General features: G+C 43.0%; 1 protein-coding gene across 4 annotated transcripts in view; it reads right to left on the reverse strand.

The window, feature by feature from the left end:
• Nucleotides 1–1,707: 1,707 nt before the first annotated feature.
• The window catches only part of UVRAG (UV radiation resistance associated), a 298,599-nt gene continuing 272,576 nt past the window's right edge, over nt 1,708–27,730 (reverse strand). For all 4 annotated transcript variants that reach the window (XM_032359467.1, XM_032359470.1, XM_032359468.1 and 1 more), the window contains 2 exons: nt 27,215–27,306; nt 1,708–3,600 (listed from right to left, as the gene is read on the reverse strand). In XM_032359467.1, coding sequence (XP_032215358.1) covers nt 2,898–3,600; nt 27,215–27,306 — 795 coding nt within the window. In that variant the 3' untranslated portion in view covers nt 1,708–2,897. The remainder of the gene's footprint in view (nt 3,601–27,214; nt 27,307–27,730) is intronic.

Genomic DNA, 27,730 nt, shown 5'->3' on the forward strand with positions numbered 1-27,730 from the left:
TGAAATTCAAAACAACGAAGAAGACGGGACTCAAACATGGCAGGGGAATAACATACACTTTTACTCTCAAAATAAATACTAATCAATTTTATTTTATAAATACAGATGCTGAGTTTTCTTCCAATTACCAACAGATCAGTTTCACATGCCATTTATTATTGGTGGTGGTTTAAAAAATTATTTAAATAACCGGTTAGGTCAGGATAAATGGGCACCATTAGAACGGCTAAAAAAATATAGCTGAATACAATCTTCCAAAACTAATATTCTGAGGGGAAAAAAATCTCTGGAATTTCTAAAGCGGGTAAGGGGAAGTGGAGAGAACACAATCAAATCTTCATTTGATAACATTTACTGGCTGTTATAAGGGTCGCAGCTACATGAAGACGGAAAGAGCTTTTAGCAGTTCCGACATGGATAGTAGTGAATTTCATTTCAGCTTGTATCCTCAGAGCAGATTTTTTTTTTCTTTTCTTTGTCTTTAGTGATTTAAAAGACTAATTAAAAAGATTAGTAGGAGATAGTAACTCATCCCATGTTTTGGCCTTGGCCACTTGAAAGAGGCCAAACGAACTCTTCGGCTTTGGAAAACGTGAAGCCTGGCTCCTCCTGGAGACACGTGAGACTGCAGGTCCCACCCAAGGCAAGGCAGAAACAGGAGGCACCAAGCGAACTCAATGAACAACAAAAGCCCAGAGGAATGCAAACCCAGGGGCGGCGCTGTGAGGTGTACCGTCACTGAGCGCAGTGCGGACCCAGCCGACACCCAGGTAACCAGTTCTGAGCTGCCTAAGGACATTCAGGGGCAAGGCTCTGTGCTGTGGGGGTGCAAAGCTGTGGGTCCCAGAATGAGGGAGTCCACGGATGGGAGACTGACAGAGCCCTAGAGCCCCGGGCTCTGTCTGGCTGTGTGGAACCTGAGATGAACATCGTAACTAGGGGTGTTCTGTGTGTGGTCCCACTGCTTGGGGCTGCCAAGACCCAGGCCGGAGGGCGCGTACCTCAGTGTACCCTATCTGTAAGTTTGGCATGAAGTTTAAAGTACACTCTCCTCTGTGGACCTTAAGCCACATGTGATGCGCTTGTCACTGGGCAATACTAACAGTCCTTCCAAAACCTTTTCCTTTTGGGGGGGCGAAGGGGTTAGTTCCCTGGAGGGCTCCACACAGCCTAGTCTGAAGGAGAGCCAAGCCCACGGTTATCTCCCCCCTGGTGGACTCTAATGTGAGTGACAGTACTCTGCGAAAAAGCTGTGACTCGACAGATGGCTTCTGCCTTAGGTTTGGAAGTGTTCCACTTCTTTCTGTGGAATAAGATGGATTTCTCCCAATCAAGTTAAAGCTCTTAATTGCTTGCAGGTCGTGTCTGCCTGTCAAGCATGGATTCTGTGAGTTCTCTTTATGTGGAAAGTAACAACACGAACTATTCTGCTTGACGATGTAGTTGTCAATGAGAGCTTGAGCCCAGGGGTGCTTGGACAATACACGAAAAGGATTGCGAGAGCTAGGAGATCAGCTGTCGCTCGGGACAGACGCAGCTACAGGACAGGACAGGTGTGAGGGTTTTTGTGTGGCCACGCAAACCGGGTCAACTCAAGTCGACATTAGCGCGGACACAGCTACCCTTTTGGTTCAGCTCGCCCTGTCCTGATGTAACATGGAGATGCAGGTTCTAGATGAATTTCAAAACTGGAAAAAACAAATCGGGTCAAGTGAAGCAAATTCAGTTTTTATTCTATACAATACATGAATATATGCATAAGTTTTCCTTAAAGAGCTTGCAACCCTGAGGCAATGTCCTTGGGTATAGAAAGTATAGAGCAATAGCAAATGAGAGCTGAGCTCCAGGAACGAAATCAAACTTCAAGAAATCGGACTTCCAAGAACATAATTTACTATGAACGCACCTGCATTATACCAGCAATTTCTACACCTCAACTACGCCTCTTCACCCAGCTCTCCTGACTGCCTTGTGGTCCGCACATCGGACAGCCTGACTCTCTCCAGATTTTACATCATATCCAGCACCTTCCTTTCTGACTGAAATTTAACCAATGAGCGTGGAATTGACACATGGGATAGAGAGCTTGCCTGGTTTTTGACTGCAGCATCTGCCCACAGAAAAACTCTGGCTCCCAAAGGGGACTGGATGCCATCTGACTGTTGTAACCTTGGGGGTGGTCCTTAAGCATCCCCTGGGATATACCAGAGGTGAGGTTTCTCCTCTGATTCGAGGGTTACACCAAGCTATGGCTGAGCTGAGGAGGTGGGAGGTCTTGGCTACTGCATTCAAGAACCAGTGAGTCTGAGGTCCTCAGTTTTCTGGGTGTACAACCCAGCCACTGTGAAGATGGGGCAGCAGATGGGGTGACTGGGGGCAGGTGCAGGGAGATCTGGGTGTAAGGAGACCATTGTGCTTCTTATTCACCAAACTCATGGATGGTCAAAGATCTTCCAGTAAATGGTGAAAACCTTTTTTGGATTATTTGGTTTTCCCAAGCTTTATAAACTTATGGTGAGGGCAAATGCTTATGAGAAACTAAAAGTGAGTTTATTATATTATTTATATATTATCATCTCCCCTCCGAGGATAACACAGAAGTGTAAATTAAAAAGCAGACAAATACCTATAAGGTGACTCGAGCTAGAGTGTGACCTTTGCCCTAAAACAATTGTCAGGCCTGGAAAGCAAATCTTGCAAGCAGAATCTAACTTTGTCTGGCCCACTGATACACAATGATCCTGAGTCCCTCCTTGACTGACAAAGTCTGTTTTGCTGAGGAATATCCTCCATTAATATTCATTTTATGTCATAATTATTCCAGGGGGTAACCAGTGCAGCTTTCTCCTTCTTTCAGGCAGTGCCTCTGTCCCGGTCCTACCGGCTGTCTGCTCACTTCACTTATCGGAACTCCTGCGTGGCCGGCGGAAGCTGGACACGTTCTCATTCAGTGCATAGATCCTTCGGGAGAACTCTTCAAATTCTCCCAGAACTTGTTCGTCACACTCCACTGCCACGGCACTATCCACTGGGATGCAGTTAAAGGCTTCCAGCTGATCGCCGGAGGTGAAACCCGTGGCTTCCATCCCGATGATCTCCTCCGCCTGCTCCACAGTACAGCAGAGCTCAGGCTCGGACCCCGGGTGGTACTCCCCCGGGAGGCGGACGCTGGAGGAGCCCGCCTGCTCGCCGGGCAGCAGAGTGCCGTTGACCGTGGATGCGTGCCCGGAGAGGGCTTCTTCTTGTTCTTGGCCGGTGCTCACACCCACATGACCGCCGTTGAATCTGTCACCCAAATCAACTCCTTTTTTCTTGTTTTCTTTGGAGAAGTCCAAGGAGGTATCCAAGGAGGAGGACAGGGATGTTGTCTTTCTCTCAGATTCTCCTGCAGAAGCGATGGCGGGAACAGGCTGGGTGAGCGCCGAGTTGTAACTGGGAGGAGGGGTTTGGTACTGGAGTCTCTCATTCTCTGAGCTGGCCCGTTTTCGGTGTCCTTTGTCTGGGGACGGGATCCCCCCAGAGAAGCCTACGTCTGCACCTCCAAATATGGAGCTTTGTCTCTTTGGAACAGGGATGGCACTGGAGGTGTGGTGTCTGTCGCTAGAAGACAAAAAAAAAAATGAGAAGTTACTTTCAACTTTCGAACTTAGCCTAAGCCTTCTGGATCCAGAAACAGGAAACAATATATTTAGGTTCGAGAGAACAAAAATTGATAATAATCAACCTTAGTATTAATTGAGTGAAAGAATGCAAGAAAAAACATGAAGCATTCTGAATTCAAGTTTGAGAGCTTCCTTCTAGAAGGATTCAAGACACACTAAAATATATCCAGAGGACAGTCCTCAGGGTGGGATGGGGGTAGAAACCATGTCGTGTGGGGAAGGGCTGAAGTAACTGGAGAGATGGAAAAGTATTTGAGGGACGTAATCAACCTCACGGGCCTGAAGCGCTAGCAATATTTTTATTCTTGTTTGAAATATTCAACTTAGGGCACCTGGGGGGCTCAGTCAGTTGGGTGGCCGGCCAACTCTTGGTTTCAGCTCAGGTCATGGTTTTGGGGTCCTGGGATTGAGCCCTGCATCAGGCTCTGCACTCAGTGGGGGATTCTGCTTCAGGATTCTCTCTCCCTCTCCCCCACCCGCTGTTCATGCTCTCTCTCTCTGTTATAAATAAATGTTAAAAAATATTCAACTCTTACTTTATCTTCATAAAGCAGGCATCCTTATTTCGCAGAGAGGTTAAATGACTCCGATAACTTCAGGGAGGCGGGGTGGCAGGCTAAACTAAACCCATGACTCACGACTCAATGATCAACAGCTTTTCTGACACCGACATGCATTACAGAACCAGCAGAGCAGGGACTTGCATCTGTATCTGTATCTATTAGATATTATTATCGATCTAATATATATATCCAGCTATTTTTTTAATGAAACATTAACTTGGAAAATGGCTTCTCCTTCCTAAGGCTGGTCACACACACACGGTTTACAATGCTTGGTCTTCAGTGCCCTCTCCTGAACTTGAGTTCCTTCTCAGGAAGACACTTTGGGGCCAGCAATAACAATTACGGCTTCACTATACAAAGCATTTTAGTTTCTAAAGTGATTTCATGTATCTTGTTTCACTTGGTTCTCACAAAAACCCTGTCAAGAAAGTAGGGTATCCACTACTACTACCCTGAAGTCTGAAACAATAAATAATCACGAGTTAATGGAAATTGAGAATCCAGACCCTGGAAATGATGGTCACAGCAGATGCTGTGCTGGTGAGGCCAGCCTGGAGTATGGATCACTGTTCTAGATAGTACACTTGGGTGGCGCCTGTCTGCTCAATACACCGATGTGAACAGACAGGGGCCAGAGACAGAAGGAGGTGCAAACACAAGATCCATTTGACTTGGATTCTTCAAGAGAGGACGCATCCAGAGAAGTGGCTTGCAAAACAGCAGCTATCAGTCAGGCAAAGAGGCTAGACATGGAACTATACCTGCCCAACGACCAGCTATTACACATGCCAGACCTTGGGGAGGGCAAACGGATGCAAGACAGAGCAGGCCCTGCCTCTGAGGAGCTTCCAATCTTGCAGGAGAAAGTCATGGTCACAATACATGGTCAAGTTATGCTAAGTGCCCTGAATAAGAAGGAAGGAGCTAGGGTTCCTTCCACCACTGTCCTCAGCCACAAGCCCTCGGGCCAGCTGCTTGCTCCCTCTTCTCTCAGACTTTTTCTGATGCTCGATTATGCCCGTGGTCTCAGACATCTAAGAAAGGGTTTTTTTTCTTGCATAAAGGCAACCACCAGGCTGCTAATCCACAGGCTCATCAGACTCCATAGCTTGGCTGTAAGTGCTGGTGCCAGGAGAGATTTCATAATTAGGGGTGGTCACTGGTGCACATATAAAACAAGGCAAGTAGACCAGCAAATTACTGTTTTCAGTTCTCAAGAGAAACAAAACAAAACAGAGAAGAATCTACTGGCCTTAATTTAGGCTTTCAGTTAATATGTTGTCAAAACTCACAGTAATTGGGTAAGCCACACGTTTTTGCCTACCTTGTTGATTTTACTCTACCACTTGCTGACAGTATCCCTCTCTAAATGATTCTGCAGGGGCCCTAGGTAATCAGACTAAAACACAGCCTCAGGACTACCCTTAGACCTTCTATTCCAGGCACACAGGCCAAGCTTTCAGTTGCCACCCCAGCCCAGAAGGGGGGACACATCACGTGCAGCAGTCTGGAACGCCTCAGGTGATATCCTTGGCACACAGCCAGAGTCAGGTGCAGGAGCGCTCGCAGCTATGAAGGCTCAATGACAGGGCCCCCCTGCCGCCACCCGCACACCCCCCCCCCCCCGCCCCGCAAGCACCCTGTTCTGCTTCTCTGTTGGGCTGCAGGGGGCCTGACAAAAGGCAGAGCAGGAGGAACAGGCCTGGGCCCAACACACTGTGCTGCTGACACAAGAGGAAAGGGGCTTTTGCAGCCCTCTTAGATTAGGAGACTCTGTGAAAGCTCTCCACAACTTTGTGCAACAGAAAAGTAATCAAGCATGACATCCCTCCCCTCCAATCTATTGGGAAGGGAGCTATGATTTTCTTGCCCATCAATAAAGCTGAACCCTCACATCTACCTGGTGGAAAAGGTAAGCAGGTGGATGGGTTATGCGGTTTGCTCAAGGCTGCCTCCAGAGCCCAGGCTGTTGCGTCCCAAATGGGAAAATCACATTCAAATCCAACTAACATTTGCTAACTGCCAGTGAGATGTCCAGCCTCCAGCTGAATGCTATTACGCAGGCTTTCTCATTTAACCCGCCCAGCCCGTCTCGAAACGCTGGGGTGCTTCTCCGATTTTAACGGATAGATTCTAAAGGCTTTGCAAGGTAGAGACTTAGTCATTTTCTGACATCCTTTCATCAAAAATCCTTTAGATTTTTATGAAAACCCAGGTAATGACAGTATCAGATACTATCTGGAAAGCCCAAGTAACAGTAAAATGTCCCCTCTAAAGAATGGTAAAGAAATGACTTATTACAGATAGCCAAGAATGTCTCCATGTCTAGAATTTGCCCTTCAGTTACCACATGTTGTCTTTCCCCCATTTGTAGCCACGTGTAACAAGACCTTTCGAAAGTTTTTACTTTTTTTTTTTTTTTTTAAATTTTATTTAACAGGGAAGAAGAGACATCTAGAGAGGGAATACAAGTGGGGAGTGGGAGAGGGAGAAGCAGGCTTCCTGCTGAGCCAGGAGCCCGATGCGGGGCTTGATCCCAGGACCCTGGATCATGATCTGAGCTGAAGGCAGATGCTTAACAACTGAGCCACTCAGGCGCCCCTCGAAAGTTTTTTATTAAAGTCTTTCTTATAATTGTAAAGACGGTAAGTTGAAGAAAAGGGGATCTTCTTGATAATGCTGGGCTATCTATATGAACACACATTACGGACTGATATTGGGAAGACAAGATGGGACACTTAGTGGCGTTGGGTCTGGGTCTCAGGCTCTCCTGCCCACACCCACGCCTCCCTGGGTCCTCTCTCACAGTGTGGCTGGCGGTGTCCCTGCGCTGGTGCTCCAGTCTGCAGGCCCTTGTCTTTGATTAATGTCTGCTTCTGACTCGCTGTGCCTGCCTGCAGTGGATGGCCTGAGAACTGTGTGCCAAGTAAGAGTACGTAGGCTTGAGTGAGGGGCCAGCTACATCCAGGGCATAACATTCTTAACTTTATGAGTTTTGTAACATTAGTTTTGGCTGCTCAGAGTTAATTTTTTTTATTACTTCCAGGATCTTAGCAGTGGTCCAGATTTTTCAGATAGCTGAGTTCTAAACAGCTGAAGTGCTGAATGATCACATTAAAATATATGCAAACACACATGCATTTTTAATTATTATAATAATTTATACTCCCTGGAAAACTAAAAAAATATAAACTATATGAAAAATATGAATCACTCACAAGCCCATTACCTATCAAATAACCACAATTAATTCCGAGTATTTTATTTTTAGACTTTGATTTTACATATGTGTGTTTAATTAAGAAAGAGAAAAAACCTGAAGTTATGTTTGTGGTACACACACACACACACTCACAATTCTGTATCCCACCATTGGATTTTATTAAAACCTTTCGGTAAACAATTCTAAATGGCTGCTCCACTGAAATGGAATATTATTCCCTTATTTTTGTATTTCTAAAATTTTGCTATTAAAAAACAAACTGCTATAAGCATCTCTAAAAACATAATTAAAGACTTTTAATAAAATAATTTGGATTTTAACATTTAATAGAAAGTTTCTAGAATGAACCTTTGTTACACATTTTAGTACAAGCTAAATTCTTACAATAAGAAAAGGGGCATTTTTACCTCCACTATTGCCTAAAATACAGAAAGGTAGCAATTAAAGAGGCAAATGATAGATCAAAAAAGAATGCCTGGAAGGTTTCAAGATTTTTTCTGTCTGATTACAGTCTGGCTTCATGACTATTTCATCTAGATGGAAGAAGAGGTCAAAATGCATAGATTTACTAATTACATGACCAATTTTTAAAGGCTGCTGACAATTTACTTATCAAATGAAATTGGTACATTATTTAAGTTGTGGCGATGAGTCACTAATCAGGAATTTTTACTCTTAGAAACAACCGGAGTGAACCTGGATGTTTTGGGGAGGGGTGTATGCTGCAGGAAACATGGTCGCTTTGCTCCATCCTCCACTCTAGCCAGGGGTCCCTAAGGGCCCTGTGGCACTAGATCAGGGGGCCCAAGATATGAGGTGTGGTAACTAGACCGAGTCCCCTAGCTCACCACACACATTCTCATCAGCCGTTTGCCTTGAGTGGATGTCTTTTCCAGCCTGGCTTAGGTTCAAACTGGAAACCTGGAAACATGACATCTGGGGTTTAATGCTGCAATTAAAAGGAATTTATTAAAAAACAACCCAAAGATACTGTAATTGCCAATTTACCAGGCCATAGTTTAGGGAAACACGGGATAGGTTGTTGAGTAACTGAACCACATCGGGACTGTTAGATTACTTCATGATCAACCTTTTGCTACAAGTACAAAAGGATACCCCAGAGTCACAAACAATAGCCTGATGAGGGAGAAGCCAAGTAGTTTGGAGTTCAGAGATCAAGGAGGGCAGTCTGCTTTAAATTTGGCTTCTCTGGATCAAGTCTTCTCTGATCTCTCTAAATTAAGGTGATTAATTTCTTTCTCATTCTGTGCGTCCTGATTTATTGCAGTCAGTTACCTGTTGTTATGTCTTCAGCTGTAGCTGGAGACAGGGGTGGTGATGACAAAGGAGGTTCAAAACCGGGATCCTGCTCCAAGCGCTGCAGCCATGACTGTCGATCTAAAGTTTTTTGGTTTTGTTTTAAGATTTTACTTATTTATTTGATAGAGAGAGTGAGAGAACACAAGCAGGGGGAGCGGGAAAGGGAGAAGCAGGCTTCCCATGGAGAAGGGAGCCTGATTCGGGGCTCGATCCCAGAACCCTGGGATCACAACCTGAGCCGAAGGCAGACGCTTAACGACTGAGCCACCCAGGCGCCCCTCGATCTGGAGTTCTAACTTAAGGTTAGACTCACCACTTGCTTGTTATATGACTATAGGACTGTAGGCAGCCCCTCCTCTTCTCTGTGCTTTAGTTTTCTCCATCACAAAACAGATCACTGGACTACAGCAAGGATTAAATAAAATAGCGTACTTGCAACCCTTAGCAGAATGCCTGGCATATAAGCTACTGGCAGCAGAAGCTGTTAACTGTGGCTGCTGTCATCATTATCAGCTTCCATGGGCTTTGAATTCCAAAAGAACTGCCCTCATTTTATAGAAGGGGTGACTGAGGCTCAAAGGCATATAATATCTGGGACCATGGCATATAGGTAACCAGAAGTAAAGACCAAAATTCGGGTCTCCTTCCTCCTGCCATTTCCTCCAGTACAGAATGCTGTTTAGAATGGGGACAAACAGAATTCCTCCCCCTTGCCCCGTCTCCACTTGTGCACAGAAGGGAGCCAGCTGCAAGAGGGAGAATGAGAACTTAGGCAAGTGTAAAAGAGTTTTGGAGGAAAGGTACTAAATCAATCAAAAGCGAAACATCCCCCCAGTTTTTTTTTTCTTTTTTCTTGAAGACATGGGGTGGGGAAGGCTTTGAATAAAGTAGAAATGCTCAATTGCCTCTATTTACATGATCTACCAAATGCTCAGGGACTACAAAAACTTCCCAGCATCCTTGGAGGTACATTCCAATTGTCCCCAAACCCCTGATGTATCATTTTTCTATATGAATCTAGCTTCAGGGAGAAGGAATTTTTCTAAGGGGGGAATTTCTATTGTCCCGTCCTAAAGGAGGAGGATCCTGCTCAGCCTTCTAGGACCATTAGACAAATACTTTGCCATGAAGCCAACGTGGGGGACAGCAGAACCCAGTTCATTCCCAATCCCCTGCTGCTCTTCCTGCCTCTGCCACTTTCCCCTCCTCCTCTTCTTTCTGCTGGTTTTATTGCCTAAAGCAATAGCCTCCTTTAAACAGAAGGACTGGGAGAGAGAAAATAAGGTATGAAAGCACCAGTCCAAAATGCGATTCTATTTCTACGTCCCCCTACATAACATTCCAGAGCTCGGCAGGGAGCCCCAGCGGCACAGAGCCTGGGAGACACCTAAGCACCAAGTGCTCTGAACCAAGGTCTCCTCTTCTGTGAAACGTGGAGAGCCACCTGACGGTGGTTACAGCAGGAGTAAAATTCCTAGTACAACGAGTAGGTACGGCATAGATTGTTACTAATGATACAACGGCAGCAGCTAACAGTAAGGGAGTGTGATGAAGTGAGCACTCTGTTGATGGCTTTCTACGTGGTCTCACTTCAGCCTCACATCTTTGTGAAGTATTACAAATGTTGTCCTCCTTTAACAGAGGAAGAAAGGGAGGCTCAGAGGTTAGGTCACTTGCCTGAGGTCAGAAGCACTCACTGTGACGAAACAGACACAATCTGACTAAATAAATTAGGTTCGTTCTCTCTCCCAGTTCCCAGGACTTGACACCAAAACACAGACACTTAATCATGCTTCTACTCGAGGGAGGAGGGAGACTCAGAGGAATAATGTTTAGGCTAAGCGGCTTGGTGTCTTCTCTTGCTTTTCTGTTCTTGCCTCTATTTTTAAGTTTGGTGACTTTTTTGGCTTCCTAGGAACTGTTATTCTGCTGTAAGAATGTTGATGGAGTCCAAGCATCGATTATGAAAATAGGAATACATTTTGCCACCAAATGATGTAAATGTGGAGACTCAGGGGAAAGGGAAATAAAGGAAAAACGTAAAGATTGGCCACATTGAGAGAGTTCCTGAAGGCAGGGTGAATTTTTAGCCATGGGGAACGGTTTTGTTCCCTATTCTCTTTCAGATTCACTTTTGCTGGTTCTCTCGGTCTATGGCCAGGTCCCACTCTGTAAGGTACTGGGAGGGAGCACAGTCCACAGTCTCAAATATGTGTCTTTCCCTCCTACAGAACGTCTCCTCTGAGGAACATTACTAGATCACAGCTGGTCAAAATGCTAAATCTTGATTGTCTGGATCCCGGCCAAAGTCGACAGCTACAACTCAGTGGGATAAGAATACTTAAAAAGAAAACAGAAAAAAAACAGCCTGCTTTTAAACAACATTCGATCTTCTTTCTCCCCCTGCAGCAAGATATGACCTCACGGCTGTGAGGCCTCTCCGTGGAGGTGTTTAAGTTGGTTTACGGCCATTAGAAATGTTTGAAGCTCTAGGTACTCCTCTGCGCCAATAGCATGTCAACTGTGCTAAAAAAGCAATAATAGTTTCTCACCTTCTTAAAGATTACTGCTTAAATAATGCAGAGCAACGACAGCGCTGCGCCCAGTGCCAAAAGCAGGTTGCCAAGGCGAAGCTGAGGTAGAATTACGTCTTTTGGCAGCTACGGAATTATGACATAAAGTTAGTTTTTTTAAAAAAACAACCTCCATAAATTAGACTACTATCCTTTTTCAGAACCCAGCAAAAGCTGGGATTTATCTTTCTCCTTGCTCTCTCAGATCAAGCAGAAGCACAGAGACTCCTTTTGGGAAAGCCAAATTTAACAGCTAGATCTTATCTCTCAGGAGGTGGCTGGGGGTTAACGGTTTGAAGCCTGCAATATCCTGACCACAGGCAAGCAATCTAAAGGCCTCTCACCATTACTAGATAAGCGAAAGTGCTTAATCTTTGCCCAGGATGTTAACAAAAACAAGAAACAAAATAAAAATAGAAACAAATTTGGGCCAAAAGCATAGGCTGAAACCTGTGCCAATGGTCACCTTTCCCCTGGGCTCGGCTTGGAAGGTTTTCTGCCAAAGTCTGACTAAATAAAAACAGAAAGTTTAAAAAGGTATAACTGAACAAGGGAGCCTTTAAATTTTATTTCAACTAAGGACTGATGGAAAGACGGATTTGTAAAAGAGAAAGTTTCAGAGGCAAAGGGTAAAAAAAGCAAGCTGAAGAAATCCATTTCCCCAGGCTACGTGATCTGACCGAGGGCCTGACCATCAGGCCTCCATGGCCCTGGACAAGAAGGCCTAGCTTGGGAAAAAGAGGCCTCAGCACAGGGCACCGGACAGAGGCTAAGGGGATGCCCACAGGCAGGAGCTCATCTGAGGGCCAGCTCCACCTCAGTCTCAAGGCCGAGTTCCCTGGGATCAGGGAATAGAGAGTGATCCTTAGTGAGATAGAGAGGGGTCCCAGGATGAGTCAAGTCAATCACTTTACCCATCAGCTTTCATTGTAAGAAATCACCATACAAATGGATGTATTAAAATCACAGTCCGGCAACAAACATTATGAAGACCATAAAATGGTCTGTAGGAACAGAAAGAGATGCTGGAGATAATACCAGGGGCCCCCTGGAGTATCTGAATGAAGTAATAGAGTATTTAGGCTGAGAACTGGCAGGTGGGGTGGGGGGAATGTAGCCTCTGCCTTTGGCAGGGACACTGGAGGAGGCAATCTCACAGAACACAGCCTCAGGGAGATGTTCAGAGACAGACTAAAACCTTGGTCAGAGATTGCTTTCTGAATTTCAAAAATAGACTTGCAGAGAGAGCTAAAGGAAATTTTAGGCTCCAAAAGCCAGTGACAGACTCTGTGCAATGAAGTCTTCGAAGGATACTTTAAAAGCCCACATTTCTAATAAGCTCTGACATGAGCTGAACCGTGGGGCTCTGGGTGTTTGTTATTTTGAAAGAAAAATGAATAGTGCTGCCACCATTTCCCAAGATGCTGGAGGTCTCTAGAAGAAGTGCCTGAATTACATTAGCTGCCATCTAATCATCACTTAGTGACAGACTGTGGGGCTCCGGGGGTAGTTTCTGGGGAACCTTGTCTTCGGTAGTCCTCCGTACTACCAAGAGGTGCAGCATGAAACTGTATGAATACTGACAAATGATTTACTCCCTGATGCAAATATTTATTAAATGTTTATTATGCGCTAAACACTAGGGACACAATAATGATTGAAAATAAGGCCCCAGTTCCTGCTTTTGCAGAGCTTACCCCACAGTGGACAGGACAGATACCTGTCACAGTGGAGAGGACAGAAACCTGTCACAAAATTATGACAAAAATGTAAAATGATAACCTCCGACACATGCTGTGCAGGTGAGGACATGGGCTAAGAGAGCATGTAACAGAACTGATCCAGAAAAGGTCAAGAACTGAAGCGTTCGTAGAATTTTTCACCGGGTGAAGAATGGGTTGGTGGTTCAGAGCATCTTCCAAGTGAAAGGAAGAGCATATGACAAGCCCCTGCATCTCATCAAGTGGAAAGCAGCATGGCAGAAGATAAAGCTGGAGAGGAAAACAATGTCTAGATCATGTGGATGTCCACAGACCAAATTGATAATTTTTCTCTTTAAGCCATTAAAGCATTTTAAGCTACTGGTGTGTGTGTCGGGGGTGGGGAAGGCAAAGGTGGCGGAAAGAAAGATCTATTAATTGACTGACTGATCAGTTTTTTGGAACGTGCCCTTTAGTTGAAGTTGGAGAAGAGATGGGAGGGGGCCCAGAGTGGATGCTGGGGACCACAGGCTGTGCAGCAGTGTAGGTGGGAGACGATGGGGGCTTGGACCAGAATGGAAATCTACCAATATAGATAGTAGACCTGTCAGGAGAAATCAGCGGGGGTTTCCAAGGTTATGGGGATGAGAGGGCAAGAGAAGAAGCAAGGATTATGCATGGCTTTCTGGCCACTGTGAAAGAATGGATGGAGATTCCTTTTGCTGTAAACAGAGCACCGGAAGACCACGAGGCTTATGGTGGTTGGGACGGCCAGCAGGAAGGAAAAAAACACAGGCACACAGCACGTGTTGTGAAAACATTCAGGAGGTAGTCTGAAGGGAAGGGAGGTGTGAAATCTGAAAAGAGACCTGGGCTGAAGATTTTGTGCTTGTGTTTCCTTTCAATTTGGGTAATAATTAAAATGATGGTTGTGGATAAGATCACCTTAGGCTGGAGAATAAACTGGAGAAAAGAGGGCCTAGGACTGAGCCTTGAGGAGCTCCCATTCTTTATGCTGAGGTAGAGGAAGAGGAGATTGTAAATGAGAGGGAGTGGTCAGAGAGGAAAGAAGAAAACCAGGAGAGTGTAATAATGATAGCATTCTTTTCCTGAAATCACAGGGTGCTAAACAGTCCCATGTATAAAACATTTTAGTCTTAACGTAGTTATAAACAAGGCTTGAGTAACAAAGTGGGCCTAAAACTGTTTGGCCTGGGTCCAAGTCCAGCTCCTCTGCTTGATGGCTGGGTCACCTTTAAGTTATTTTCACCTTTCTGTACCTCAGTTTCCTCATTGAGAAGATGAGGCAGGATAGTGGGTCCTAATTCTCAGGGTTGTTGTGAGGATTACATGAGTTAACTAATACACTCAGAATGCTCTGGAAGAGTGCCTGGTTGGCCCTAACAGTCATTTGGCATTAGCTATAATGGCATTACTTATTATATACTGCTCTTTACTAACAGAATTGTGGAAGAAGCATCACATAAAATGATCTTAAATGTTAAACTCCAAACTTAAAACACAGGGAATTGTATCTGAATTGATTTTAAATTCAAAGGTCATGCTGAAGTAGTCAGTAATCATTTTTAATGCTGCAAACCCTTGTCGGCTTTTAATGGGCACAGACCATAGCTCTACAGGCTTCTTAAAACTTAATACAGTCCTTTAGATCCAGAAGGATGCTTATCTGCTGAGAGCTGGCACGTGCTACACAGGCCCTCCTAAAAAATACTGACTTCTTAGTACAGGACACATTAGCGGCTTTTCTGCTAATTCTTTCCCTCCATTCATTTAAATATGCCCATCTTCCAAAGCCCAATTCGAGTCCAACCTCCTTTGAAGCCTTTAACAATGTCGACTTAAAGTAATCTCTTTGAACAGCCACAGCACTTGTAATTAGCCCATCCAACTGATGTTTAATACGCTCACTTGTGTTTCAACACATATTTCAGTAGACGTTACTGACATCCACGGTCACTGTCTGGCAGTCTCCTAGGCTCTGGAAATGACAAAGTGTATAAAATAAGGTTTCTATCAGAAAGGAGTTCCCATTGTAGTCGAGAAGATGGAGAGTTAACCAGTAACCAGAACACCATGGTGCTTTGCGTACAATGCACACTTGGTATATTGCAGCAGGAGGGAGCCAGTGATCATCTGGAGGACTCATCACAGGAGGCCGTATTCAATCAGCGCCTTGAAGGATAGGGGGGAGTTAACCAGGCTCTGTGTGTGTGTGTGTGTGTGTGTGTGTGTGTGTGTGTGTGTGTGTATAGGGAGGCAAGAGTAAGAAATGAAGTGAAGGGTCATTAAAGCAGAATAAAATACAATATGTGTGCAGTCCAGCTATGGAGCCAAATCTTGTAAACACTGTAAGGGGGGACAGGACTTGTCTTCTATTTCTTGAAATCTACTCTTTCACTTTCCAATCGAACACAGTAAAGAGTGAGTATTAAGTGAACTTATTTGTTTTATGAATAGATGGATTTAATTAGTTGTACTCAAAAGGAATAATTTATGTTTTTTTTCTTTTTTTGGCAACGTGTTGAGAAACATTCTGTTAATGTAAAAAAGAAGGTAAAAAGAAGAACATGTTATTTATAACATGAAAAACAAAACTATTTAAAGATACAGTAAATCTAAATGAGAATATTATGCAGCCATTAAAATGATGCTAAAAAGTTTTAAATGGCCGTTATAAAAGGCTTAAGATGTGATGTACAGGGGTGCCTCGGTGGCTCAGTGGGTTTAAGCCTCTGCCTTCGACTCAGGTCATGGTATTAGGATCCTGGGATCAAGTCCCGCATCAGGCTCTCTGCTCAGCAGGGAGCCTGTTTCTCTCTCTCTGCCTGTTTCTCTCTCTACCTGCCTCTCTGCCTACTTGTGATCTCTCTCTCTGTCAAATAAATAAATAAAATCTTAAAATAAAAAAAAGATGTGATGTAAAGAGTAGTATATACAATTGTATGGATGGACTATGCTGTCTGACACTGTAGCCACCAGCCAATGGTCCCCAAGTACCTGCAACGTGGCTAGCTGGATTTGAGACATACTGTCTTTAAATATATACCAGATTCAGAAGGCTTAGTATGAAAAAAGGGATGCAAAATATTTTATTAATAATTTTTAAAATACTGATTATATGTTGATGAGTTATAACTGGATTTTATTAGAATTAAATAAAATAGTAAGATTAATGTACCTATTCCTTTTTACTTTTTTATAATATGTCTGCCAGAAAATTTAAATTTACACACGTGGCTCAGACTATATTTCTACTGGACAGCACTGGTATAGACTACAGGATCTCAACTATAAAAGAAATACACAGAAAACTGATCAACAATGGTTTTTGTTCCTAGATTGTGGGGTTATTATTCCTCCTTCATCTGTATATTTTTACACCTCCCAAATTTGATTCATTGAGCACATATTACTTTATAATCAGAAGGAATTAACAGAAGTACACAAGGCACACATAAAAACAAAGAGAAAAAGAGTTTGGTTCAAAGACTTAGTTGCTGGGGGTTGAGAAAAGAAGCCCAGGGATACCCAAATGACTTTCTGTCACTGATGGAGGGTTAGCACACAAAGGATGTTGGCCAGCTGTTCTCCATCCTGACTGGAGACAGAAAAAAGCGGAAATGGGTGTTAACCGCAGGAGGGGGCCTGTAAGTTAAATATAGGGAAGAATTTCCTGAAGCGAGGGTGTTTAAACTCTGGAATGAGTTATGGAAGAAGCCTGGTCCCCCAAGGTCTTTTAAAATACTACAGATACCCATATGCCTTGTGTGTTCCTGTCTAGAGGCAACGAGATGACTTGTCAAGGTTCCTTCTAAAATAGCTATCTTGGAGTAAATAACTCCAATAAAACTTTCTTTTTCATTTATTTTTGACCAGGCTTCACTCTTCATATTAAGGATGCCAGCTTGCAAGAGGTACTCTGAAAGGCAAGCCCATCTGATGCCGCTACCTTAAGTGGTACACTTGAGACTTCAAAGACAATGTCATTTGATCTAAATTTAAAAACCAACATCAGTTAGACAGCATGTTTTTTAAGTCCCTCAGGGTCACCTGTCAGAAACTAGTGCTGAATTCCATGTAAGCATGATAGAGGGAAGGAAAGAGGGCACATTTGCTTTTAAAGAGGATTTCAAAAAATGTTAATGCTGGATACTGCTTCATTTTCAAAGGTGAATAGCTTGGCTTAAAAGCTAAACTATTATAGTACTACCTTCAGATTAAAAAAAAAAAAGTAGACTGGCCCACTTGCTCTTGATTTTCACTATTCTCAGTTTTAAAAAAGGGACTTTCTTAAAATGTGCCAAAGTTCCTCCTTCCTTCCTGCCTTCCTCTTCCTCCCTCTCTCCTTCCTTCCTTCCAAAGCTGTTCAGCTTGGTCCTCTCTATTTATGAAAAGGAATGGAAGACTAGATAAAATATAGGTCGCCAGAAATGCCATCTAGAGATTTATACCACTTAAGTGAGATGACCCAACACAAAGCCACTAGTTGTTTCTTCCTAAGTCCCACCATTAAGTGCTAGAAGGAATCCGGAGAACTATTGTAGCAAGCTGCGGAATAGTCAACGATGCTTCTCTTCAGCGTCCCATCTTCAATAAGGTCACGGAAACTGACGTGGTCTCTATAAAAACTGCACACCTGGTCCTAAAACGTCAAACAACTCAGACCAAGGTTGACCTCCAGCAGTTACCAGACTGTACACTGAAGCTGGGTCTCAGGCTCCAGACCCAACGTGACAGCAAGAATGCACAACGCACAGGGAAATTCTTGCAAGTCATGTCCTTCAAAATATTAATTTGTCTTATCCACTCATTTAGATTCCAAACTAAACAACTGTCATCTAAACAGAGCACGAGTTACCTTACACTTTTGAATCTTTTTTGTCTCTTAAATAGTGCTATATGCAGAGGAGATAGTTAATGAATTGTTAAAAGCATAAATCCTACTTAACAATACTTTGCATAGTCCTTTTTAGTTTATCACTCACTTAGACATGACCTCATTTGCTCCATGCAACTATGCTTGGGAAATAAGGCTGGTGCTACTAACTTAATGAAAATTAAGTGACAGAGCTGAAATTGGAGCCTACATTTTTTGATTCTCAGATCGAGTGCTCCTTCTGCTGTATTACGCTGCCTTGCATGAAGTTGCTGGTTTAAGCTCTGTAGTTGAGAAAAATTAAACTTGGAATGAAAAACTCTACATATAAAGCAGGACAGATGGTTTTGAAATCCCACTTTTATCATGTCTTATTCTGAAAAACAAACAAACAAACAAACAATCAGAAAAAACCATAAAATTGGGGGAAGGCAAACACTGGGAGCAAACATATGTTTTAGGCAAACCCATGTGCTTCCTTCAGCTTTCTTTTCTTGAGGAATGGAGATGAAACATATAATCATTTCTGTTTCTTTTGGTCTTACAGTTCCCCAATTCTTCACAAAGTTTTCTGACTCTGAGTTTCTTCCCTCTCTGTGTGTATGGGTTAGGATAAGCTTCAAAGAGTGTTTTCACCAGGACTGCTGCCTTGATACCACAGCAGTGTATTTTCTTAGTGCTCTGGACTTGACTCTGGTAGATTTCCCTGTGGAAGGTAACAGGTGTTAGAAATCATGTGGCACAGAGACAGGAGGGCTGGGGAAGGGCAGAGAAAGAGAAGGATGACCACTGATTAAGAAGGGGCAGCATCGGGACACCTGGGTGGCTCAGTTGGCTAAGCAGCTGCCTTCGGCTCAGGTCATGATCCCAGCGTCCTGGGATCGAGTCCCACATCGGGCTCCTTGCTCAGCGGGGAGCCTGCTTCTCCCTCTGCCTCTGCCTGCCATTCTGTCTGCCTGTGCTCGCTCTCCCCCCCCCCCCTCTCTGATAAATAAATAAAAAAAAAAAAAAAAAGAAGGGGCAGCATCATGTGATAAAAAGACAAGAGCCAGATATCTGGGTTTCTGGCCCCAGCTCCATCACTTAGGAGCATGTGACCTTGGCAATTCACTTAACTTTACTTTTTTTTTTTTTAAATATTTATTTATCTATTTGAGGGAGAGAGAGAGAGAACAGGGGGAGGGATAGAGGGAGAGGCACAGAGAATCCTCAAGTAGCCCCCTGCCCCGTGAGCACAGAGCCCACCACCCACCACAGCAGGGCTCCATCTCACAACTCTGAGATCATGACCTAATCATGACCTGAACCAAAATCAAGAATCAGCTTAACTGACTGAGCCACCCGGGTGCCTCTCACTTCACTTCACTTCACCTTTCTAAGTCTTGGTTCTCTGATCTGTGAAATGGTGATTATTTGCTTTGCTCTCCCAAGGTTGTTGCAAACTTAAATAAAAACATGGAACATTTTGCAAGTAAGAGACTTATATTTATAACTTCTAACTCCATATGAAAGGCACCTATGAAGGTAGGTACCAAAAAAAGTAGGTAGGCAAACAGATCTGTAGGATACTTATCTCTGTGGCTCTCAAAGGGTCTTAAAAAGGACTTGGGGAAAGTAAGAGGGAGAAGATGGCTATTTTGTATCATTAACTTACAAGATGGCCTGAGCCACTATTAAAAAATGTGACCAAGAACCATATACCATACCTATTTGTAGATATTAAGGGAAAAACAAAATACCTCTAACAAAGACTGGATTAACATTTGAAGACAGAGATAGTAACTATGATTCACTTATCCACTACATATTTATAATGACAGCTACCCCTTCATGACTGCTGTGTGTCAGGCAGTATGCTAGACGTCTCTATATTTAACCCACATAGCGACTCTATCAGGTAGGCACTAATGACTCCATTTTATAGATAAATTGAAGCTGACAGCTTAAACTTGTTTGAAGTTTCAGAGACCGTAAGTGGTGGAATTGGTATTCAAAACCACAGTCTTTTCAGGCTCAGTATGACCGGGCAACTGTTTCCCTAACCTACTCCGTCCTATTCTCCAGTCTTCACATGGCCAAATTCTTCCTGTGCTCTAGGTCCACTGAATGCTGCTTCCTTTAGTGAAGGCTCAGCCCAGGTCTCACTCACAGCCCCCACATCAGGAAGTCAATGACTCTCTCTGAATGTTCCAAAGAACTTATCTACCTAGAATACTTCATACTTTCTATTTTCCATTATGTACTGCTTGTTTCCATCGCATTGCCTCAAATAGACTATACCCTCCTTGAATGTAAGTTCAAGGAGTATATTCCATGAACAGAACAAGACGGATGGCTAATTTATTCACTCACATAACTCCAGGCTTCCCTGATGCCAGGCTGGGCTCACAGGATGAAAAAGACACAGTCCTCAGCGGCTCAAGAGCGTAGTGGTTAAGACTTCCTGGGAGAAGTGAACCTCTGCTACCGAGGGACTATGTATTTAACTTGGTATCTGCCATTGTGCCTGTTGAGTGAGTGAATGAATGAGGTCGGACATACTCAGAGTGAGAGAGCAACACCTGGACAGGGCAGAGGCAAGGGCAGGCTCTTCTACATAGTGGGAACTTGTCTGAGTAAAGAACTGAAATGGGAAACAGTGTGGTCTGTCTGGGGGTCAGCGGAGAAGGGGTGAGAGAGCAGTGCAGAAACACAGTCAAGGCCCTGTCCCAGGACCTGAATGCTGGGGCCCCATCACACAGCCTGTTCACAACCACCCCAGCGACTCTGTTTTAAACTTATCGTCTTACTGGCAGGCATCAAGCCGCAGCTTGTGTATACATTCTTCCCTGACCGTGATTCAGCACGAGTGTCAGCTGCGCATATGCACGTCAATTTGCATCTGAGACTGTAGTTAGTAGCAAAAGAAAAAATGGGATGTTTAAATGGCAGGCTGGTGGGTTTTAACCAAACGACTCAAGAGTACAACCTCTGACTTGAAATTCTGCTTTTCAAAACCATGTTACTTGGCAGTTACAATGGGATCAAGTGATCCTTGATGAAAAAAACGGGACTTCTTTTGGAAAGAGCTAGCATAAAGCACCAAGCACTGTGCCCCATGTAAGTCTGTTCATGAGGAAAAGGGATAAGTTTTAGGATGAATCAGATAGATGCTTTTGATATTAGATCAGAATCCTGTAACGTGAAAGAAAAAAAAATCCCGTCATTAAAGAAATTTTAATCACACTGTCTGTCCTTAAAAAACAAAATAAACAAGCTGTCATGTAACTTTGAAGCTTACCATAAGGAGGAATTCAGTGACTGCACTGATTCTTAGCCAGTTTGAAATCCTCGACACCAAAAGAACATACAGCAAGTCTGCTTCCACGGGGACCAATCTGTGAATGGTAACAACCACACGGAACATGGAAGTGTTTTCTTTTACAAAAGATGTAAGAGGCTCCCTCAGGAGCTTGAGTTTTTTTACCCTCTGCCCTAAGGAGCACTGGCTTGGGAGGTAACTCCTTAGTCCACGGTTGCGTTAGGAAATTCTCAGATTTCCTTGGAGGCTAAAAGTGCTTGTTCCAGCTTTGTTTACATTTGTAACTTCCAGCCTGGCTTCCTGCAGTGGTTTCTACTTGGAATCATCACGTAGCACTCATTCTGTGGTGCTCTGCATCTACCTGTAGCCCATTTTTCACTAGAGCACCATGAAGTGGTCCCTGCTACTCACTCGGTGCTAATGCGCTTGGCACAGTTGGCACAGAGGGGCACTGAGTAAATGTGTGCGCTTAGGGCTTAATGGGTTTACTCGATCAGTGCCAGGAGACCTAGATTCTAGTTTTACTGCCATAGGTTCATGGGTCAACCATGCTCAGAAAGCCATTTATTTTCTCTGTACCTTAGGAGGGAGAGTTGCTGGAAATCACAGTGTTTTAGGAGAGGAAGGGCAGGCCGGTTGGGATGTGGAAGCATTTCTTTGTAAGCATTTTGGGTAAACTGTCAGCTCAGGAGAAAGGGATCGGATCTCTAAAAGTTTCAGTCATTTATTTCAACTTTGTTTTTTCAAGTATTTAGATTTTTCTAATTTTTTATTTGAAGTCATATATTCTTTTTCTTGAAAAGCGGTCCCAAATTGTATAAGCTCAAAGGACCACAAAACCCAGATTCTCTTGGTTCCTAATGTGAATGCACAGGCTAGCCAAGGTGGTCTGTCCTTTGCCAATAAAGCTACTGGGCCTTTTCTACAACTGCTCCCTCCATATGAGGGGACAGGTGATGACGGTGTGGGAGAGAAGGAAGGGGAAGAGCACATCCCAGACTCCTAGACAGAGGAGCAGTGAGTCAGGAGAGAACTTGTTCCCGTAACTAAAAGGAGGCCAGGTCAGCGACCACCCATGAGAGGACAGGAGAAGGCAGGGGCAGGCAGACCATGCCAAAGAGTGTGAATTTCATTTTGGCCACTGAAACCAGGGAGTGATTAAGATATAGTTAAAATTTAAAAGACCCCTCTGGCTACTGTGGGGAATGAACATGGGGTGGGGGGTGTTGGCAAGAGTGAAATTAGGAGACAAACCAGATTAGTGCCATCTGGGGCAAGAGAAGGTGATGCCCTGGACTGGAGCAGTCACGGCAGACATGGGCGGCAGTGGCTGGATTTGATACACACACTATGCAGACTGGATCTGGTGGGAGAGGAGAAGAGAAGGGAATCAAGGATCATGCCCCAGTGTGAGCATTTGCTGACAGGAAGAAGACAGTTTCAGATATGTCCAGGCTGAGGGGCCTGTGATACTCCATGGGAAAGCATCAAGCAGATCTCTGACTAGGCAGAGCTGGCAAGAGAGATCTATGCTGAAAGTATAACTTTGGGGGTCATCAGCAGAGAAATGGTTTTCAAAGCTGAGGGAATGGATGGGATCACATGAGAAGGAAGTAGAGAGAGAAAAAGAGAGGAGGACCTAAGATGGGGCCATGGAGAATTCCATATTTAATGATGCAAGTACAGGAGGAGGAACACCAAAAACAGAGAAGAACTGTAGAAGGGCGGAAAACCAGCAGAGGCTGGTGTTAAGGAAGACAAGAGAGGAGATGCTTCGATGAAGGCCAAATGCCAGATGTGGAACAGAGTAGGATAAGGACAGAAAAGTGACATTTAGGTTGGCATCCACTTAGATAAAAGGAATTTCAGTGTACTGACTGAACTGGAAATCATACTGAAGTAGTTAATGAGGAACTGGGAAAACAGAACATAAATAGACCTTTAGTAATTAAATCAGTAGTTAAAAAGCTGTACTTCTTCCCTCAACAAATAAAAAAACACTAGGTTTTTGCTAAGTTCTATCAGATCTTCACAATAGTAGATAATTTTTATCTTACACAAACTATAAACTGTTCCAGAGAATACAAAAGAAAGGAAAGATCTCCACTTATCTTTTAAGGCTTTTAAAACCTTGTTACCAAAACCAGACAAAGATTATTAGATGAGAAAGAAAAAATCAATACTAGCCTCATCTCAGTTCACAAAGGTAGATACTCTAAAAATTAGCAAGCTGAATCTAATAACATAGGAAAAAATCATTACACATCATGACCAAGTAGAGTATATCCCAGGAGGCAAAAATGATTTAACATTAGAAAATGTATTAATACTTATTAACATATTAATATAGTAAAGGAGAACAAATACAGTGCTATCTCAATAGACTCAGAATATGTATCTGATAAAATTCAAAATACACACACTCAGTGTATGTGTACACACACACACACACACACACACACACACACACACACCCAGGAATATTATTCAGCCTTAAAAAAGAATAAAAGCTTGCCGTTTGCAATGATGTGGATGGAGCGTAAAATGCTAAGTGAAGTAAGTCAGTTAGAGAAAGGCAAATAAATATCATATGATCTCACTCACATGTGGAATTTAAGAAACAAAACAAATGAAGAAAGGGGAAAAAAAGAGAGTTAAACTGAGAAGCACCTTTAACTCTAAAGAACAAACGGATGGTTACCAGAGGGGAGGTAGGTGGGAAGATGGGTGGAAGAGCTGATGGGAATTAAGAGTACGTTTATCCTGACAAGCACTGAGGAATGTACAGAACTGCTGAATCACTATACTGCAGACCCAAAACTAATGCAACATTGTATGTTAACTATACTGGAATTAAAATTAAAAACTTAATTTTAAAAAATGGAAAAAAACCCCAAATACACACATTCATGATTTAAAAAAACAACACCTAGTGAGCTAGGAATAGAGAGAAATTTCCTTTTGCTAATCAAGGATATCTATCCAAACCCGCAATAAATATAGTATTTATGTGAAAAGTTAGAAGCAATCTCTCTCTCTCTTTTTTTAAGGATTATTTATTTATTAGAGCAAGAGAGAGCAGCGGGGAGAGGGAGAAGCAGGCTCCCCACTGAGCAGAGGCAGACGCATTCTCTTTAAAATCAGGAGTAAGACAAAGCTATTCACTATTGCTGCTCCTCTTTAATAATAAAATATAAGAAGAAAAAGAATAAAAGTAAAAACAGAAAGGAAGAAACAATGCCATCATTCACTGAAATAGTATGATTGTATATACAGAAAAATCTAAGAGAATCTAAGACAAACTACTGTAATTAATGTTAGCAAGGTTACTAAATATATTCAAAATACAAAAGTCAGTGGTACTCCTGTATACTAACCACAAAAAAGTTGGATGCTATTAATAAAAAATTTTATAATAACCACCAAAATGGCAAGCTACCTGGGACTAATAAAATATGTGTAAGATCTTTATGAAGAAAATCTTAAAACTTCATTGAGGTACGTTTAAAAAACAGAAAGAAAATATATAAAGAGATACAGGAGACCCCTGGGTGGCTCAGTCAGTTAAGCATCTGCCTTCGGCTCAGGTCACAATCCCAGGGTCCTGGGATCGAGCCCCACATCAGGCTCCCTGCTCATCGGGGAGTCCATTCATCCCTCTGCCTCTGCCCCTCCCTGGCTCACTCTCTCTTTCTGCATTCAAATATATAAATAAATAAAATCTTTGAGGAAAAGATATCAAGTTCATAGTAAGGAAGACCTTTATTATAAAACTGTCAAATCATACAAATATAATTCATAAGTCAAGGAAAATCAAAAGAGTTTCGAAGAACCATAGGTAGGAGCCTCACTCTATCAGACATCAAGAAAATCGGGCATATCTTCCTTTTCTTGCTATGAAGGAACATGATTTAGGAGTAGCACTCCTGGCTTCTCTCCATCCTCTCACTCTCTCTGTGAGGACAAGGGCCTTTTCTGATGGATGAATTTAGAGTGAAAAATAAAACCTGGGTATTCTTGGCTTAGTCCCATCTTGTTTCCCACAGGAGTCTCTGACTGCTCTCCATGGTGTAGTCAAGGGCCTGCCTCTGTGGAAAAAGCCAGGGATTCTCTAGTTCACAATGCAACTGTGAAGGGAAGTTTTATTTTGAGTGACATTTCTGCAAGTCCTTTTTATTACAGATCTTAAGCCACATTTTCCAAGAGTCTTCATCAGTAATGAAACTGACATCATGACTTCTATTAGTCTGTCTCTTGTATCTCCTCTCTCAAATGGTCCCAAATTTAGGGGGGAAAGTATACTATTTATTGGGTACCCTCAAATCTCAACATGACTTATAGAAATTACATCTTATAATAGTGTAAAAATGTGGTATTAGCCCATAGATAGACAAATAAAACAAAGGAGCAGAACTGCGAGCCTGGGAACAGACTCACATATATAAGTAAACTTGGTACATGAAAGAGATGACATTACCAAATAGTGGACAAAAGATAGAGTCTTCAATAAATAATACTGGGACAATTTGCTGTCTGGACTGAGCAAGGTTCATTTAGTGATTCATCAGGTGGTATTATGGGTGGCCTCTTTAAAAAATAATTTTAGGTTATTTATCATTTGCATTATTGTAGCCTTTCATTAATTATATATATTATTTCCAACTAGATCATAACCCCTTGAGGGTAGGGATAGAATCTTACATTTGCCGTTAACCCTCCAGAGTGCCTCTCACTGAGCTTTATACAGAGACAGCACTAAGTAAATGTCTGCTGGTTCATTATTATTTTACATTAAAACTCAATTCCTATCTCTCATGCCTCAGGGCATACAGGTCCACATCAGTATTAGGTATTTCTAATTATTTTGATATTCTGAGTAGTAGGATTCTTTAAACAATTGTGCATTGACTTAACAGGAGTCCTATCTAAAATCATACAACCAGAACACGCATTTTGAGGTTCAAAGAGGACAAAAATAAAAAATGTCAAAATAAAGGTCAAAGATGTCACTTTCTCATTATTCTCAAGGCCCATCCTTATGGCACAGAAGAAAATGAAACCAATCTTGTACCTTCCTCCCCACAAGTAATTTTTCTGTCTAACCTCTTATTTATTCTCACCACAAACCGGTGAGATGAGCAGGGCAGGGATTACAGATGAGGAAATTAAGTTTCTAAGAAGTTATACTTTAGGTTCACCCAGTAGGTTAGAGAAAGATGGCGGACGAGGAGCCAGTGTTCTTTAGAAGAAAATACGCTGTTCCCAGCTGTCTAGCTCTTGAGGCCTGATTTCCATTTACGTGATTGTCAGTTACTGCCCATCGCCCCAAAAATTCAAACTTCGAGAATTACTCAATGGCTAGTACACACAGCTTTCCACTTATTTAAGTCAGATGAACCAATCTCACGTTTTTGCAATAGACTTTTTCTTGCTCCTTCTCTTTTTCAAAGAGCCAGTCTATCTTGACAAAGCATTTGCAAGCAGCAATTTGCCCTCATGGTACAACAGGCACTGACATCAAATATAAGACACATTCTAGCATGTGTCTCCTGGTCTCAGACTAGGTCCTGCCAAGCTGACTCTATTCACTGTCTGCTTTTTTCCCTTAACTCTCACAGCCACTGATCACGCTATTATTTCTGTAGTTATGTCCTTCACCTGTTCTTTGAGGAAGTCCTAGTGGCCCCACATCTCCCTTTTGTGAATCACACTCAAGGATTCCGCACCCAGCCGACCTCCCAGTGTTCAAACAATATCCCTCGAGCCCACTCTCCTCCTGAGGATGCTTCACCCTGCTTAGCAAGACTGGGGGTTAGACCCACACATGAAAATGGCTGCCTTTCCTTTTCTTCAGGCATCTTAATAAAGAAGGAAACACAGAAGGCAGGTGAGGAGCAATGGGAAACCAGGGAAGTTTCTCAGGATTATTATCCGCATTCCAGTTTCTGGGTGTGAGAGATAAAGGTACTCACCACCTGACCATTAGTCCATGTTCCATGAAGTTTTTCAGGTTAGGGAGGGTTTGCCTCAAGTCTGGAGTCCCTAGTCCATGTTGATATCTTAGCTGCAAAGATGGAAAAATAGAATTAAAAGAAACTCTGCCAGATACGAGGCAATGTTTCCCAAACACGATCCATTCACTACATTTTTTTTTTCTTCTTTCGGACTCTAAAAGAGAAAAGGTAAATATATGACCCCAACATCACTGACCACACTTTTGGGATGGTATTTAAAGGGAGTCTCTTGGGGCGCTTCATCGCCCAGTCAGTTAAGTGTGTGCCTTTGGCTCAGGTCATGATCTCACCGTCCTGGGCTCCCTGTTCAGTGAGGAGTCTGCTTCTTCTCTCTCCACCCTTGCACTCATGCCAGCTCGTGTATGTGCTCCCTCTCAAATAAATAAACAAATAAATAAATAAAATTAAGGTAGCCTTTTCACCTCCTGCTCCCTTGCTTCCTAAAGCTGGAGAAGACAAAGAATGCCAACCTAT

This window comes from Mustela erminea, chromosome 9 (assembly GCF_009829155.1).
Source record: "Mustela erminea isolate mMusErm1 chromosome 9, mMusErm1.Pri, whole genome shotgun sequence".
In the NCBI taxonomy this organism is placed as follows: Eukaryota; Metazoa; Chordata; class Mammalia; order Carnivora; family Mustelidae; genus Mustela; species Mustela erminea.